The sequence below is a fragment of the Thamnophis sirtalis genome, unplaced genomic scaffold (genome assembly GCF_051295495.1).
Source record: "Thamnophis sirtalis isolate CommonGarterSnake01/CBP01778 unplaced genomic scaffold, rThaSir2_p1.2 scaffold_15, whole genome shotgun sequence".
NCBI lineage: Eukaryota > Metazoa > Chordata > Lepidosauria > Squamata > Natricidae > Thamnophis > Thamnophis sirtalis.
Window position 1 is genome coordinate 39,245,000 of NW_028261395.1, and position 16,699 is coordinate 39,261,698.

The 16,699-nt window shown below is 46.2% G+C and overlaps 1 protein-coding gene across 2 annotated transcripts in view; it reads left to right on the plus strand.

Annotated features, from left to right (window-relative positions):
* The first annotated feature begins 916 nt into the window (after positions 1-916).
* Positions 917-16,699, plus strand: part of LOC106543170 (msx2-interacting protein) — a 59,001-nt gene continuing 43,218 nt past the window's right edge. The window contains exons 1-3 of one of the 2 annotated variants that reach the window (XM_087702618.1): positions 917-1,452; positions 12,247-12,564; positions 15,648-16,124. In XM_087702618.1, coding sequence (XP_087558744.1) covers positions 1,370-1,452; positions 12,247-12,564; positions 15,648-16,124 — 878 coding nt within the window. In that variant the 5' untranslated portion in view covers positions 917-1,369. The remainder of the gene's footprint in view (positions 1,453-12,246; positions 12,565-15,647; positions 16,125-16,699) is intronic. The other variant, XM_087702619.1, reaches the window with a different exon arrangement.

Sequence of the window (16,699 nt, forward strand, 5' to 3'; positions counted from 1 at the left end):
GGGTGGGCGATGCAAGTTGGTGGCGGGGTGGGGAGGCGAACCAGAGCCCCCCCCCTCCCTCTGATCAACCGGGCCCCGCGGCGGCGATCGGGACAGGGGTGTTGCACAGCGCCCCTGCTGGCCGCGCAAGGGAGGGCAGCCGCGGCGCCCCGGTGTCACAAAATGGCCGCTCGGCCAGGCAGGCGCGACAAAATGGCAGCCGTCCCCAAGAACGAAGGCGGGGTGGCCTTTCCGAGGTCGGTCGTCGGTCCCGCGTACTCCACGCTCTCCCGATTTCCCTCCGAGGAAGGGTCGCTCGAGCCTTCCTTGGGCCTGTTAGGTCCGAGAGTGAGTCGCAGAAGCAGTCCGAGAAGAGCAGGACACCGGGGAGGCAGTGGGCTGGGGAACATGGGAGTTGTAGTGAACGCCCGGGCCCGGTGAGATCGAATGGAGGCCCGAGTGGGGCTGAAATCGAGCTCTGTTCCGAGAAAGGACCTAATAACTGAAGATGCCCCGTACACACGCGAGCGTGCCCGACTTGTGAAATGTACCCACTAAAACCTCCCCGCCTGCCGCTGAGGAGTGGCAGCGGCAAGGCCACAGGGTGCGCACGCGCAAAGCTCCCCCAAGAACGCGTGTTGCGCGTGCGCGTTTGCCGCCGAGAGGCGTATATCGAGGACAGGATTCTCTCACGGCTCCCCACCCCCGCTTGGAGCAGTCTCCCTCCTGTTCCCCTGGAAGAAAAAAGAAGTGTCCAGAGCGCTTGCGCACGCTGTCCCCTTCGCCTCTCTTCCCCCCTCCGTCTTCCCGCGGCCCGACGCGCGCTTCCCGCCGCCCAATAGGCGGCGCGCCCTGGGGCGCGAGGCGGGCGCGAGACGGCGGATTGGCTAAGGCGGCGATCGAGCGCGCAGGCGCCGTGCGGGCGGCCGAGCGGGGCGAGAGAGACAGAGAGCGACGCCGCGCGCGGCGCTGCTGCGGCTGCTGAGGAGAAATTGGGCTGAAGCAGCGACAGCGCCGCCGCCGAGCAGAACGCGCACACGACGACGACGGTCAAGGCGGCGCCGGCGCCGGCGCCGGCCCCTTCAATATCACCGGCATCGCCGCCCGCAGCAGCGGCAGCATCCGGAGCGGTGAAAGCAGGAGGCGTCGGCGTCGGCGAGGGGCCAAGTGGCGCGGGAGTGGCGGCGGCGACGGAGGAGGCGGCGGCGGGGCCCGGTGGGATGGTGTCTCCCACCGGCGCCGCGGAGGGAGGCGGCGGCGGCGGTGGAGGAAGAGCGGGCCGGGCGCGACGGCGGCGGAGGCGCGGCGGCTCCCCCTCGCGGCGCTGAGCCGAGCTGAGGCGTCGGCAGGCGGGCGGCGCCAGGACCCCCCGTCTCCCGGGGGCAGCATCATGGTCCGGGAGACCAGGCACCTCTGGGTGGGCAACCTGCCGGAGAACGTCCGCGAGGAGAAGATCATCGAGCACTTCAAGCGGTGAGTGGGGCCGCCGGGGTGGGTAGGAGTAGGGCGGGGGGAATAGTCCTAGGAGGCAGAGATTAATAGGTGAACAGAGTTGGAAGGGACCTTGCAGGTCATCTAGTCCAACCCCCCCAGCAGGAGAGACCCTCCATCTGCCTCTACCTAGGATCGAACTCACAACCTCCTGATTGTGACAGATTAACAGAGTTGGAAGGGACCTTGCAGGTCATCTAGTCCAACCCCCTGCCCAACTAGGAGAGACCATACATCTGCGTCTACCTAGGATCGAACTCATAACCTCCTGATTGCCTTTCAAAGCGGCCAGTGAGCCACAAGCCTTTTCTAATGGGGGGGAAAGGTGGGGGATCGCCGTAATGGGGAGACGTTGTTTGGGCCGGGGCTGGGAAAAGGGACCCCATGTTTGACCCTCTGGGGAGGGGAGCCCCTCCATGCCAATGGCCGTCCCTCCCTCTGAGGGGCAATTCCGAAACAGGTGCGACAGGTAAAGGTAAAGTTGGGGAGCCTCTTTGGAGGAAGAGGCTGCTGTGTGTGTCTGGATGGTGCTTCTGGGAGCCTGTGATCGAGGATTTAAGAAGACCTCTGGGGAGCCTGGCCAAGAAGAGTCATCAGTCTGGACAACCTGTCATTGGGAGCATCTGGCAGGCTTCTGCAGTCCCCCCCCCCTCATCGACTGCACCTCTGCAAGAGAAGCCCCAACAGGAGTGATGCTGCTGGCTGCTTTGTTCTTGAGAAAAAGGCTGCTGGGCTCCTTTCTGCATTGGGCATTTTAGAAGAGTGGACCAAAAAAAAGACCTTCCATAAGGTGCAGCCTTTCAGCTCTTGCCAGATGGAGAGATGAGCAGAGCAAAGATGCTGTATCAATGGCCTTCATCTCGTGAACTGGGATTTTCAAAGAGTGTATTCTCATGGAAACCACTTTTACCATGCTAAATTAAAAAAAAATCTTATTTTTGTTTTTTCTTTCCACACTCTGATCCTGGACTACTGGCTCTTTGAATTTTTATTTTATTTTTTCCCCATGTGAGGTGGCAATTTTGAGGCTCTTTGTTTTCTTATTCTTAAGGAATTATGGAAGAAATAACTGGAACGTGGATATTTAGGCACCGTTTTGAATGACTAGGACACTGAAATCCTTTTAAATCCAACTTCCTTTTGTTCTGTTGCTGTGGAACATTTCCGGGATGGCCTAATAACTGAACTGTAGCTTAGTCTTCTTATTTGCATTCAGGAAATTTTTTGTTCTTCTGGCTTTTGGCATTTTAAATTCCCCCCCGTGAGAATCCTTTTGGACCAAATACATGTAGCTGAATAGCACTACCGTGGTGCTACATGGGATGGCTTGTTAATAGTGATGGACACATTCTAGATAACAGTTGCAGAAACCTCTGTCTTAGATAATTATTTCTGGTCTTGCCTATTATGGCATTGTGAAGGAAAACTGATGTGCATCATTCTTGGTCCCTATCTGGGTCAGCTGAAGTTATTTTCAGTGAAAGACTTAAGAGGATTGCAAGTTTTCTTGTAATTTTCTTCCTACTGTTTAGGAAGATTATGGAGCGTACCTAATGAGTCATCATGGGAAAAATAGACTTTGCATGGTTACCTCATGGGGGACCAAGCTTGACTGGTGAATCTGGGGAAAGAGAGTGAAATTACCCTCTATTCTTAAATAGAAGCTTTTTTGTTGATGGTCAGGATACATTTTCATTTTGTGCCAAAGGTGTCCTTTAATGTTACGTTAGAATTGATGCTTCCTGTTACTCCTCCCCCTCCAAATAATTCAGAGTTGGGGCACGCAGGTTGCAAAATCAGAAGTGGATTTCTATTCTGGTCTTATTATCTAGTAGATGGGAAAACAGTTTTAAAGTATTGGACTTCCCATATGCAAAATAAGTCTTGCGTGGGATTTGAGGAGGTCCTTTCCTAGCTGGTTTTCCTCTGTGTTTTTTTTTTGCTGTTGTTTGTGTGTTTGAATTGGTGTCTGAGGAAGGCATGCATGTACACACACACACACACACACACACACACACACAGTCTTGTAGTACTTGCTGTGATTAGCAACAAAGAGCCTGATTCATCATTTGGCAGCCCCAGCTTTGTAAAAAAAAAGAAAACTGTTCCTTGATCCTCCCTTTGCTGGAGAGGAGAGAACAACATGCCTCTCCGAAGGTTTAGCGCAGTGCTGGCTTGTATGAATGCCTTTCTAAAATGGCGGCCGGGTCCCAGTTTATGTCGGAAGGAATAGAGCCGATCTCAAGCTGCACATAGAGGGGGGGGGGGGCTTTGTGAAGCAGCAGCATCAGAAGAGCTGCGTAACAAGAGATTTCATCTGGCTCCCCGGTTGCTTCCGCCACCAATCTTAACTGCAGAGCTTTTCCTCAAAAAGTGCAGGAGGAGATGATTCCTTGGAAAAGAGCAGCTGTAACTGGAGCTGGGGTCAAATACTGTTCCTTCTTACAATCCCTAGGAACAGTCTTGCACTAAATAATAGGAAACAGTCATGCAAGAAAAAATATTTTTTTAAAAAAAACGTGCACAAGTTTAAATATGGATGCAACCAAGAGTGTAATTGCTCCAGTTGGGGAAACTGTATTATCATGCAGATTGTGGTTTTGTGCTATATAAAACTGGAGGGGTTGTCTCAACTTTCCTTTTGGAGAAAGGGCAACACTGGTGATCCAGCGGGGATCCTGGCACTCAATAATCAAGAGAACTGTTGTGCGGTTGGGTTTGGGGCTGCTGGTTTGTCATGGGATTCAATTGTTGGAAGAAATTAAATGGAAATTACAATTGGCATTCCAACATGTTGTCTCCTATCCTACCACCCTGTTTCCACAGAAGGTTTCTAATGCTGGATAAAGTTGCCATGGTGCTGTTGCTTAGAGATGAATCAGAAAGACGGAAGGTTCTGGTTTTTACACCCCCCCCCCCAAATGTGCCAGTTTTCACATAAGTCAAAGCATGGTTGGATTTAAAAAGCCATTTTATTTGATCCAATCTTTCAGTATAATTTTTATCGATCATTTGGGTTACCAGCCTTCTAACTATCATCGGAATGGTGGTTGTGTTTTTGGTCGGCAAAAGATGCTTAGGAACGCGCTGCCTGTGTACAACAGGGCGGCCCTTTCTTTGTATGACCCTGGGTGGGGGAGGGGACAGGTTGCACAACAATTGCATTGCTGCAGGGTGTGTATACCAACAAAAGACTTAACTCCTGCAGTTGTCCATAACTGTGTGCATTTTAATTACTAGAAGAGAAGCTCCAAGGGGAGAACAGTCCCCTTTTTAGTTTTAACTGGTCTCTGGCAAAAAAAAAAAAAAATCCCCCCCACCCCCCTGCCTGGCAATAGGACAAAGAATTTGCAAAGAGCAAGCAGCGTGAGCAGTCTTATAACAAAATCAACCTAAAACCTCCCTATGGCTCTAATATATTAAAGCTCATGAACGTAAATAGAGGCAACCTCACTATTTATCCTTTGTGCCCATTTCACTCATTCTAGATGAGGCTGGTTAAGTGTCCTTATCAATTGGAAGAACTATATTGTTTATGTACGTTTAAATTCTAAATAAAATACGGCTGATATTGATATGTGAAAAATCAGTTGTTCCAAGCAGGGGCGCCCTTAGGAGAATTAGAAGAGTCATGAGCAATTAGACAAAAAACCTGAATTGTACAGCTCTTTTAATCGGTGGAATGATCAATGTAGGACACTTCTAAGATGACCTTTAACATATAAGTAACTGCTGTTTAGAATTTGATGTGATAATTTGGGTTATCCCTGTTTTGAAAACTTGTTACGAAAGATAGTTTGTAAAATATATGATTTCTGGTGTGCTTGTGCATATTAATTTACAGTGGCTTTTTTGCGGGGGGGGGGGGAATAGTCCTGCAACCTTTAGAAACATCCGGTAACCAATGACAAGGGGTCATATTTGTAAAGGTGAAAGAGAAGTTGACACATAGCTCTTAAAATAAAAACCTCTCTTTTAAGCTCTTAAAATGATGCAGTGCATCGGATGCAATGTTTGCTTTTCCCCTGATCCATATTAATTCACTACATGTTTAAAAATAGAGGCCCTGTTTAATCCATCCATATTGGTCTCTTCTGCTGCTTGCTTTTTTTTTTTTTTTTTTGCTGAGTTTCTATGAAAAACATTCCAGGAATCCGAACCCTCTTAGATGGTCCTTTTTTTTGATAGAAATGTGAGGAAATGATTGGTTGTGAAAGTATTACACAATCCTAACTGTGTCTCAATTATTGTAAAAATTGAAACACCGAAAGTATGTGCTCCTCTTGAAGGAGATGCAGAGCAGCTTGCAAGAAAGGGTGGCTAAATATAGCAAAGTTTGTCCTCTGCATGAGTGCCAAATGTCCAGCAGTTCCTTCTTGATTAATTAGAGAAAAACAGCAGTCAGTTTAGCAGAACTGTAAGTTGGTGTTGCGTTCTCCGTCACTTTTGTAAAGAAATAAATAAAATAAGGTACTGCAAGAGTAAGGTGGGCTTCCAAAGACAATTTTCCTTGTCCTTTATCCTTGTTCTTGTTTGGGAGCCTTAATGTGATGGAGTTAAATACCAAATTGATAACCTTCCAAGTATGCTTTCCTGGGAAAGGGGGCTTTTTTTTGTAAACTTCTGGTTTTATTTCCAGTCTGGTCCATTTCATGGCTGCACCAGTTCTTTCTTTTGCAGGCCAAGCCGAACCTGGCAGAGCTGATGTGCTCCTGGCATGCATCTCTCTTGCGTGCACAGTTCAAAAGCAATTTAGCCATGCTCTTTTGATAACCAGGCTGTCTTTTCATGGTCGTTCAAAGTTGTGGTGGAAGGATGGATAGGCCTGAGGATTATGCATAGCTGTCTTAAGACAAGTGCTGTGTTCCTCTCCCAGAGCCCTTCTGTGTAAGGGTGCAGACCCTGCTGCATACATGACAAGAGAAGGACTTAGTGTAGAAGTGGGGAAGGTGGTTGCGGAGAAAGCGGGCTTCCCTTCCCAGCATGAACCAAAATCCCCACATGGCAGAATAATTGGGCTTGACATTAGAGTTTGCTTCGTCATGTTATTGCAGCCTTTTCTTTTAAACTTTACCCACTCCTTTGTTTCTCCTGGGAAGTGTGACAGCACGGCTGCAGAAACTCCAGCCTATATTGCTAGGAGAATTGCTTTGCTCTTTTTGACAGCTAGCAGGCCTTAGATCTCCCTCCTCCGAGGTTACTGAGTGAAACCTATGGGGGTCCAGCTCATTTGTTTCAGCTTGCTGCAAAGGAGCAAATATCCCTCCTGTTTGACTTCTTCAGCCAGCCCCAGTGGTTAAATTCTGGTCGCATCCTTCTCTGGTTCGTTCGTTGCGCTGTGGGAATCCTGGCCATTTGGTTTGCTCCCCTCTGCTTATAATTTCTGGTTTAAATGTTACCTAATTATGTCCGGTGACTTTCCTGAGAAATTCTCACCGTGGCTTCTCTGCTGTGAATAAATAGCCTTTTGGGTCATGGGGCACTTAGAAAGCATGGACTTTGGAGGCCTGTCCCGTAGTAGAATTTGAACCTGTTGGGCAAAGGTAGTCATGACCTACATTGTGGATTTCCTGCATGGAAGAACATTTACAGCACACAGGATTTTTTTGGTGCCCTGATAGTATCCTATAAATAACGCTAGAGAAAAGATAAAAGCCACAGCTCCCTCAAACCTAGAAAGTTTCTAATAACTTGGTGAAATGTCATCTGAGTATTTTCTTCCATCTTTGAATGGCTTAATGGTCACAATTTGGTAGCCCGTTTCTGAATTCTCCCACTGCTAGTGGCTCCTCCCAGCTCTTTTTGATACCAGGTAATCGTATCATGTTCATTTATTTATTTTCACTGCATCTATATTTGCCTTTTTTTTTCTCACGGCTCTCAAGATAATGTACTCACCATTCTCATAATAACTTTAATTGGTGGGAAATAAGGATTGAACCCATTCCGTTTCATGGTCGCCTGAGACTTTGGGTCTTCCTCATGGCAAGCCGGCTTCATTATACTTTTATTAGGCATTGTACAATATTCTCCTTTCACTGTTTTGCAAGTAGGTCCGCTACTTAAGAATGGTATTCATTTGAAAGGCATAATCTTCCCAAAGTATGTCATAGAGAGAAGCCCCACTGAGTTGAGTGGGATTTATTTCTAACCCTTGTTCTAAGATTCTGGCTTTGGTTCCTCAAATCTGGGCATAGTTAGTAGGGAGTCCATTAAACTTAGTTAAAACAATTCAGAACCACAACTTCCTCAGCTCCAATTGATGGTTAGGAGCTCATAGCAGTTGTAGTCTAGAATGCAAGGGGGAGGGGGGGTTTGCCATGCTGAAAGCTGAGCTGGGGAGTTCCTTATCTTGATGTTTACATTTACAATGCTATAGAGTGTCTGTCTCTTGCAAATTGTTCTAAGATATTTTGAAGCTTGATAGCTGAGAAAGTCCTTGTGCTTATACCAGTGATTTCCTGTAGCCAGCATGCGTTGATATTTTCCCCCCTGTGGGTCCCCTTATGATATCTGGTCAGGTTAGCTGTCTGTTTTGTCTTGATGCTATATAGGTGGTGCTTTCAAATCCATCATTAGATGCGATTGGCTTCTGAACCCTTGATTTCAGTAAACTCCTTTCTTTTCATACACAAAGACACCATAAACGTATGGTTCTGACTTGTGTCTGAGGCTTTTAAAAAATGTGGTTCCCAGGGACTTGCATTGTGGTTTGTGGGCAACCAGGTTGACCAATCCGGGCCTTGAAAGTAGCAAGAGACTGGGTTTCATAACTGATTCTGAAGAAGCTGGTTTTCGGTGGAACTTGCCCGTGGAATTCAACCCGCAGTGTGCAGAAGTAAATGCTTGCCTTTTGACATACCAAGGTTACAGAATTCTCTCGCTCTTGAGTGCAGTTATGTGAATCCACCCAGAATGCTCAGCCACCTCAATAAGAGTGGAAGTTGCTTTTTGCAGCTGCCATATTTGTTTTCCTGTAATACTGGTTTTCAGTACCTGTATGGTTGGGAGGGGCTAGAGAGCTCAAAGAAATATCTGCTTCTATTCCATCACCTTCTACAAGGACTAAACCTATTAAGCAGACATTTTGAATGAAGAACCGGGGATAGTCTCCGGGGATGACATACCACGAGGGACCAGCAAAGCCTATTATTGGTGCTTCTTTCTAAAGCATTTCCCGCTTTAGTGTTATCAGAGTAAAATCCTCACACTACTAGCATTTTTGGCACCTGGATCATTTCCAGACAATAGCACACAACTGTGCAACTGGCTGCTATATGTAGCTTTCCCTTTCGTAACAGTTGGCTAGCTCTGGAAGAAGGCACTTACTGCAATTGCCCAAAGATGGCGAGGCCTGATGAATAATCCACGGATGGAAGTGGGACGGAAGATTAATATCGAGGACTCCTTAAACCACCCTTTTTAGGCCTGTCAGTGGCACATCGTAACTTTACCATCTCCTGGGGTGAACTTTAGATGCATTTGAATTTTCCCTCACTTATAATGAGCTCCTTGTCCTTGTGTATTTCTATCCACTTCCTGTAGACAAGGAGGAAAGTTGCAGGAATGGTTTTTATTTTTTTTACGTGACCAACATTAAAATATCTGTCCATGTCCAATTTAGATGATGTTCCAAGAGCCAGAATTACCTTCCTGCTTCCTTCATATCACTATGTGCAGTTTGCTTCTCTGGTGCATGTATAGAAGGGAGGGAGGGAGGCTCATATTGGGGCCTTGACCTTCCGGCCCCCATGGGAATGAAAGTATCATGCTTAAATCAGGAACGGTCCTGGTGAACAATTTTAGTGTAGCCTGAGGAATTGTGGCCATTGTGACTGAGACATTAAGAAGAAACAGACTGAAGTCCCTTGGAGTATTAAAGATGTGCCTGGAAACTGGAAGTGTAGCCCTTAATGCATAGACAAGGCAGCACCCGGGATTCCTCTGGGAGAAAGATTCTACTCTAGTGCTGTTGGGAAGCAAAACCGACCTGTCCCCATGCTGCAAGAGGTTATGTATTGATTGGTATGGATTATGCAAGCAGGAAGCCTTTTAGAAAAACCTCCCAGCAAAGAAGCCGCCTGTGCGTCAGGACCTTTAGAGCCCATGGGTTGGCCCCCTCCCTCTTCTGCTGTGTTTGCTCTCTGTGCTGGCGGTTGGGACAGAGCAGCCTTCTTTCTTGGAAAGGCAGAGAGGGGGAGGGCACATTTCACATGGGCGCCCGTCTTTCTCAGCCTTCCGCTTTCTGGACCAACGTGAAGTGGCTCCTGAAACTCCCCCCCCCCCCCAAAAGCCGTATGCCTAGATCCTTAGCCCCTCCCCTCCCCCCCCAAGCTTTTCACAGGGATCCTTTTCTTGTTGGGCATTGATCCCGCAGGCTGCTGCAGCACTGCGGGTCTTTCCCCTCCCCTCCAGATCGGTTCGCATGAAGCAACACAGCTCCCCTCCCAATGGCCACTGCCAGCACGGCAGCGGATTGGAAAAGACCCAACGGGTGGGGCTGGGGTCGGATTGCCAGGCAGATTAGCCTTCAGTGACTCTAGGGTAGAAGCACACATGGCAATGGGGGTGGGTGGGGTGCAGACCATAGAGATGACTCTTTCTAAATGCTGCCTTCCAATACTTAGCATTTTGGAGGGGGGTTATCCAGCGATGCAGTTTGTCCTTTGCCTCCTTTGATAGCAGCCTTTATGCTTATTTCAGTGGCTTGTCATAGGAGTGAGTGATCTAAAGCAAATCCTCACACACCACCCTCGAACATTCTGGTGTGGACCAATGAGTGTCGAGCCATCTGCTTTGGAAATGACAACCTGGCAACCCTGTTGCCTAGTTTGGAGAGTTCCTGGCTCCACATCCCTTCCCTTGGGTCTCCCAAGCCCAGATATGGAGTATCTTCAGCATTATAGGACCTACACAATCCCTTGGCAAAGCTTCACATTTAGTTTTTTTCAGGGTTGTGCTGGTTTATGTAGCCTATGCATAAAATTGGATTGGTATCAAAAAAAATTGCCTAGTTTGGAGAGATCCTGGCTCCAAATCCCTTCCCTTGGGAGTATTGTCTCCACCATTTCTGCTCCAGATTCCTCCTCGGAATACGATTGGAATACAGATCCTGTCCTCCCAAAAGCTGCCGTAGCCATTGCTCTGTTCCCTGCCTCTTATCAGTTGTCATACAGTGTCATGTTTTGAGCTGTGACTGGGGACATTTTTCTGCCATCTCTGGGTCACATGCTTTTCCCGTCACCGCAGAGGCAAACACCACATGGGAAGTAGATGTTGTCCCACTGAGCTATCTGGTGCTTTTGGCATTGTAGGCTGGTCTACCGTTAAGAGATCCTGAACAAGTAATGGATTGATCTGTTGTTACATAAGTGGCACTGTTTTTAGTGAAAAATTCTCTCCCCCCTTATTTTGTTTAAATAGTGACCCTAATCCCTGTGTGTGTATGTGTGTGGTACAAACACTAAGCCCCCCTTCCTTGGCATGTTCAGCACAATCTTGTTGTGGAGGATTGATGTGGCTAATGGTGCTGAATTTCACAGTGTTGGGGAATCTTACCCACGCCTTTGATAGTTACGCTTGAGGGCAGAACAGCAACGAGAGCAACATAGAAAGATAATTCAAACTTGAATGAGCTTAGATCATACTGGTGTACATTTCCATTTTCCATCCTGGCCAGATTTGAATGGTAGGCTAGTTGAATTGCTAAAGAAACCCTCTGGGACTCAGGCTGGACTTCTTCATGGCTTCCTAAATTCACTGATACTATATTTGGTATGTCAAATATGTCTTTATCTCTAGAAAGTGCCAACAGTGTAATTGAAAATGCAGAAAGGTTGTCCGATGAATGTGAAGGTGTTAGTTCTTATAACGAAAGAGAATTGTTAGCTTATGTTTCATATCTTTTTGATCTGTAAATGCAAACCATAGATGTGTGTATTTTTAATAGAAATCCATTTCTTTTTGATTAAATCGCTTGGAAGGTCAGTGACATTTGGTCAGACTAGATGATTTGAAAACTTTCTGGAGAAACCTTGCGAATGTTTTGCATATTAACCCCAAATCTGTTTGCATACACAATGTGAACTAAATAAATTGCATTGGTAATTTGTCGTTGCCGCTGATGTCTGCAGCCATCAAAAGCTTATCTCAGGAATTGCCAAATGTTTTCCAACTCTGGCTTAAACAGAGTTTCCAACATCACTTAGATTGTAAACTTGTAGAACTGGCTTTGTCCCTAGAACTGTGATTAGAATGATTTGAACAGGCATTGTATTCTATTAGACATTTGCATCTTGAACACTAAATAATGGGCTGTTTAACTGGGAACAAATGAATACATTTAATAAATTCTCCACTCGGATTCCTTATTTCAACATTGATTGCATTGAAATATATTTGAACATCACAGAATAAGGGCTTTTCTGTTAGTGCTAAACTCCTATTGCAGATGTTGGCGAAAACTAAGTTAGGTGGAGTTTTTGTATCCTGGCTTTTTTTCAGGGTATGATATGATGGAAGAATGGGAAAGATGTTAACAGGCTTGAAAGTATGTATGTATGTATATTCCCATAGAATGGTCTTTAAGCTTTGCTCTGGTAGGAGTCCAGGAAGCTAAGCCATATCTGTTTGTTTATACTTACCTATTGAAATGAATGCTTAGATTATTATTATTTTTTAAAATCTGAGTCCAGAAATTTCAAGGTACTAAATGTGGTTTCTTAGCCAATTTTCTGTGAGCTTTAACGTATGTGATTTTCTCTGTCTTTCTCCTAGATATGGACGTGTTGAAAGTGTCAAAATTCTCCCCAAAAGGGGATCGGAAGGCGGCGTGGCGGCCTTTGTGGATTTTGTGGACATTAAGAGTGCGCAGAAGGCACACAATTCTGTCAACAAAATGGGAGACAGAGACCTTCGGACGGATTATAATGAACCAGGAACCATCCCTAGTGCCGCTCGGGGATTGGATGATACAGTTTCCATAGCATCTCGTAGTAGAGAGGTTTCTGGGTTCAGAGCTGGTGGTGGGCCCACATATGGCCCACCACCATCACTTCATGCACGGGAAGGACGCTATGAGCGGAGACTTGATGGGTAAGTTCCAAGGTTTCACTAGGCAGGTATTTTGTAATTGATTGTGGTGAGAAACACAAACTCCTGGTAGGGCCCCCAGATGGATTTAAAATTTGGGGAATTATCTGCATTTCCTATTTTGGGTTGGAAACGGAAGTGATTCCCATCCCAAAGGCTGGGATCTTGTGGATCTGTAGAAGACGTTTCCTGCAGCTGGTTGGAGACCTGATTCTAAGATGGAAGACGCCTCGCTTATGGAGCTATTCTTCTAGGGCTTGACGATCCCAATTCTTGGATAACCTTAAGGCCTTCTTTGGATGTATCCCTATTATCCAATGGAGTTTATTGGATACTGCGAATCTCCCAAGCCCAGATATGGAGTATCTTCAGCATTATAGGACCTACACAATCCCTTGGCAAAGCTTCGCATTTAGTTTTTTTCAGGGTTGTGCTGGTTTATGTAGCCTATGCATAAAATTGGATTGGTATCAAAAAAAATTCTAGCAGGCTTTATAAAAATGCTGCCTCGTCTTGGATTCTACAGTCTTTAGCCCTGGGAATACATACAAAACGAAGACAGGAGAAGGCTGCTGTTGATGTTTCTTTCCCCTCTTGGATCTACATCACTTTCCATGTACCTTGGGATTACTATCCTCATGGCAAACAGAACGAGATGGACGCTGCTCAATTTTGGAAATTACAGGCCATCCGTTTGAGGTGCTGGAATAATGGCTACTACCTCAGATTTGTGGGATGGTTCGAGCCAAGGTCCCAGTGGGCCAGGGGAGTGGATTACTTACTTAGTCTCTGCCAAAAGCTCACGTACAGTGAAAGGCACTTTAGCTTTAAAGACAATGGTGTCGCTCAGCTTGTGGATACGTCACAGAAAATTGAACTCTGCTGGATGGTTACAAAGTCGGACAAGAGGATGTCTGCTAGCCTGGGGCGAGGCCTTTGTTCATCCCCTGATGCCTTTTTTTACCAGCCGATTGGTTCAGACTTAGGGCGACAGTCTGTGGTGGATGTATTTAGAAGCGCTGGCTGTCAGAAGAACGAAGTTGGGGGCGGCCACCCGTTGGCCAATCTGGAACTACTGGCTTCCAGTGGAGTTTTTATTTTTTTAAATTTTTTCGTCGTCTTGTCCCTAGGATTTTTTTTTCTTGCTCGTCCATCTAAAATGCCACTTTTTTGACACCCTTGCTTACCCATTAAGAAGGTGGATTACCCCTATAAGAGGGGCCAAATTGGGGAAGTTATGTTCACAATTCTCTCCCTAGATTTAATTGGGAATATAGGTCGTGTTTCCACACTTGGAAAAGGTTGGTATGTCCTGCCCTGTGTATATTAGCCCCTCTCCTAACCCAAGTCAGTTCCTTTTTTCCCCACTAACTCCAGTAGTAATTAGTACTAATAGATAACCAGCACTGCTGTAGTCATTAGATTCTCAGCTTTGCTAGTTTCTTTTGTCTGTCTTCTGTGTCCTAACCCATAAAAGGGCTCTTACACTTATATCTTAACTTTTCTAGAAATCTTGCTCTTTTTTTTGTTACTTTATTGTATCAGCTTTCCCTGATATCATTTTTGCAGGGTGTGTGTTGAGTGTTGTTTCAAAAGGCGAGGGCGAGAGAAATATTTAAATATTTATACACACTGAGACAATATGTGGTCTTATTTGCATGGAGCTGCAAATATTTGTGACACCTACTAAAACGCCTGCCTTATAGGTTTTTTTTTTTCCTCTTTTGTGAGGCAGCTCTGACTTGCTGGAAAAGCAAGACTGCAGACAAAAACCTTAACCTGCACTCAGGGCCGCCTCCTCCTCCTCCCTATGGGGGGACAAGTGGCCTAAGGCCTGCACTATGGTTATAGCAGGAGCATAAAGTGGAAAGGGAGGAGAACCTAATTCACTTTTGGAGGTGGGGAGGAGAAGGCAGGTCCATGCGTTTTGACCTGACAGTTAAGAGAAGGATGAGTTAACCAAGAACTGCAGTCCCTGCTAATTACTTTTCAAGGAAGGTGGTTGGAAGTAAAAGGGGGAATGATTTGAATTCCTCCTTCCTTGAATGGTTGTAGGAAACTTTTGTAACTAATACAAGCGCTGGCTTTATTGCTTAATCTGCGCATGTTTGTTCTGAATTATTTCGTCTATTTTCCTAGCTGTGTCCTACAAAACGTGAGCCCTCTAAATTAAAGCACTAAATTATTGTAGGCCTTTTGGTGGCCTAGGCAGCTCACCAAGACTCTTAGTTGTCAGCAACATAACTTTCTTTTTTAAGTTCTACCATAGTTGACGACATAGTTTTACGGTAAACATAATTCTGTACGTAAAATACAGAAATGGACAAATGGATATTAAAATATCCCATCCTGTTATTGTCTGAAGCGATTTTTAAAAATACCACTCTCACCAGCACACAGAAATATTGTTTATCTTGTTTTCGGAGCTTAATACCTGTGACTTTTAGTTGGCTGTATCTTGACTTCATTATTACAAAGATAAGCAGAGATCTGACTTTAGCTAAGCTGATACATTGTCCTAGGACTCTTAGATTTCAAGTGAGCTTTTAAAAATAAATTGCTTTTTTTCCTACAATTTTGTGGCTAATGCCAACACCTTAACAATAGGATTCTAGGATAGTCATGGAATGAAACACATTAAATAGTTGTGTTTCATCCCAGAAATAGATAAATAGAACTGTTGAAATTAAATTATTTTGCACAAGATCATTTGGGACTGTGGTACACAATTCTGTCCATAGAAGCTTAGTTCTGGATGCCTTTCAGGTTCGTTAGCCTTCTTCTCCCATGATCCCTAGCCATTGTGCTGCGAGGCAGGGATTATGGGGTAGAAATCTAGCAAGGAGGCATCAAGCTGGCTTGGTTTAAGCAGTGAAACTGAGTCAGTGCCAGACCTATCTTACGTGCAAACGTGAGCGAGTAGTCACGTAAAAGGACCAAGCTCATTCAGTCTGCTAAATAGATCATTGTTGGCCTTTTGATGACATGCAGTAACAGCCAACCCTGCATTAAATGCTTGCATGTTGTTGAGTCATTGTTCTCCTTCTCTGATTTGACGTACTTTGTTTTTCCCCTCCTAAATGCAGGGCTTCAGATAACAGGGAGCGTGCTTATGAGCCTAGTGCCTATGGACACCATGAACGGGGGACAGGAGGATTTGATCGCACGAGACATTACGACCAGGATTATTACCGGGATCCTCGGGAACGGACTTTGCAACACGGACTCTATTACAGTTCTCGGAGTCGCAGCCCGAGCCGCTTTGATGCTCATGACCCTCGTTACGAACCTCGGGCTCGGGAGCAGTTTACATTGCCCAGTGTGGTACACAGGGATATCTACCGGGATGACCTCACCAGGGAGGTCCGAGGTAGAAGGCCAGAAAGGAGTTACCAACACAGCAGGAGCCGGTCCCCCCATTCCTCCCAGTCCAGGACACAGTCTCCCCAGAGACTCGCGAGTCAAGCGTCCAGACCCACTCGATCGCCCAGCGGAAGCGGTTCTAGGAGCCGGTCTTCGAGCAGTGATTCAATCAGCAGCAGCAGCAGTACCAGCAGCGACAGGTATCGTCCTCCCTCTGCAGGCGTGGGGCATCTTTTGCTTTGGGTCCCGGTATTGATCCCATAAACCACAGCGCATCAGCTGCAAATGTTGTGCTTTTCTCTGCTCTTCCTCCTGTCCTTCTGAAACAGACCAGCACCATCTCCTGGTCTGCCCCTGCCTCCATTCCCCCCCCGCCCCACCAGGGTGGAGGCAGGAGCATTGGACGGGCTGCCACCAAGGAGACAAAAGCCCCACCTGCGAAATAGATCCCTTTTGAGCCACTCTAGGGTGGAAGATTCTTTGTTGCTTTTGTTTGTTTATAAAAGGGTGGCCTTAGAGACACTTTGTAGAAGTGGGCCTTAGATTGATTGGGGATAGAGTTTTCTGCATTTTCATTCAGCACCGGCTTAACTGCCTGGACTATCCCTCTTTCTTCTTTATTAACGGCATCTTTTGTTTATGGCCTTGAGTTGAGTGTCGGGATGAAATTTAATAGATAGGCGAATTATGGGTTTTCCACTGTTGCTGTGGCTACTACATAGCTTGCTGTGGTGAAATTGGACTGGTCAAGCCAGTCTGCTGTTCTCTGTGTTGG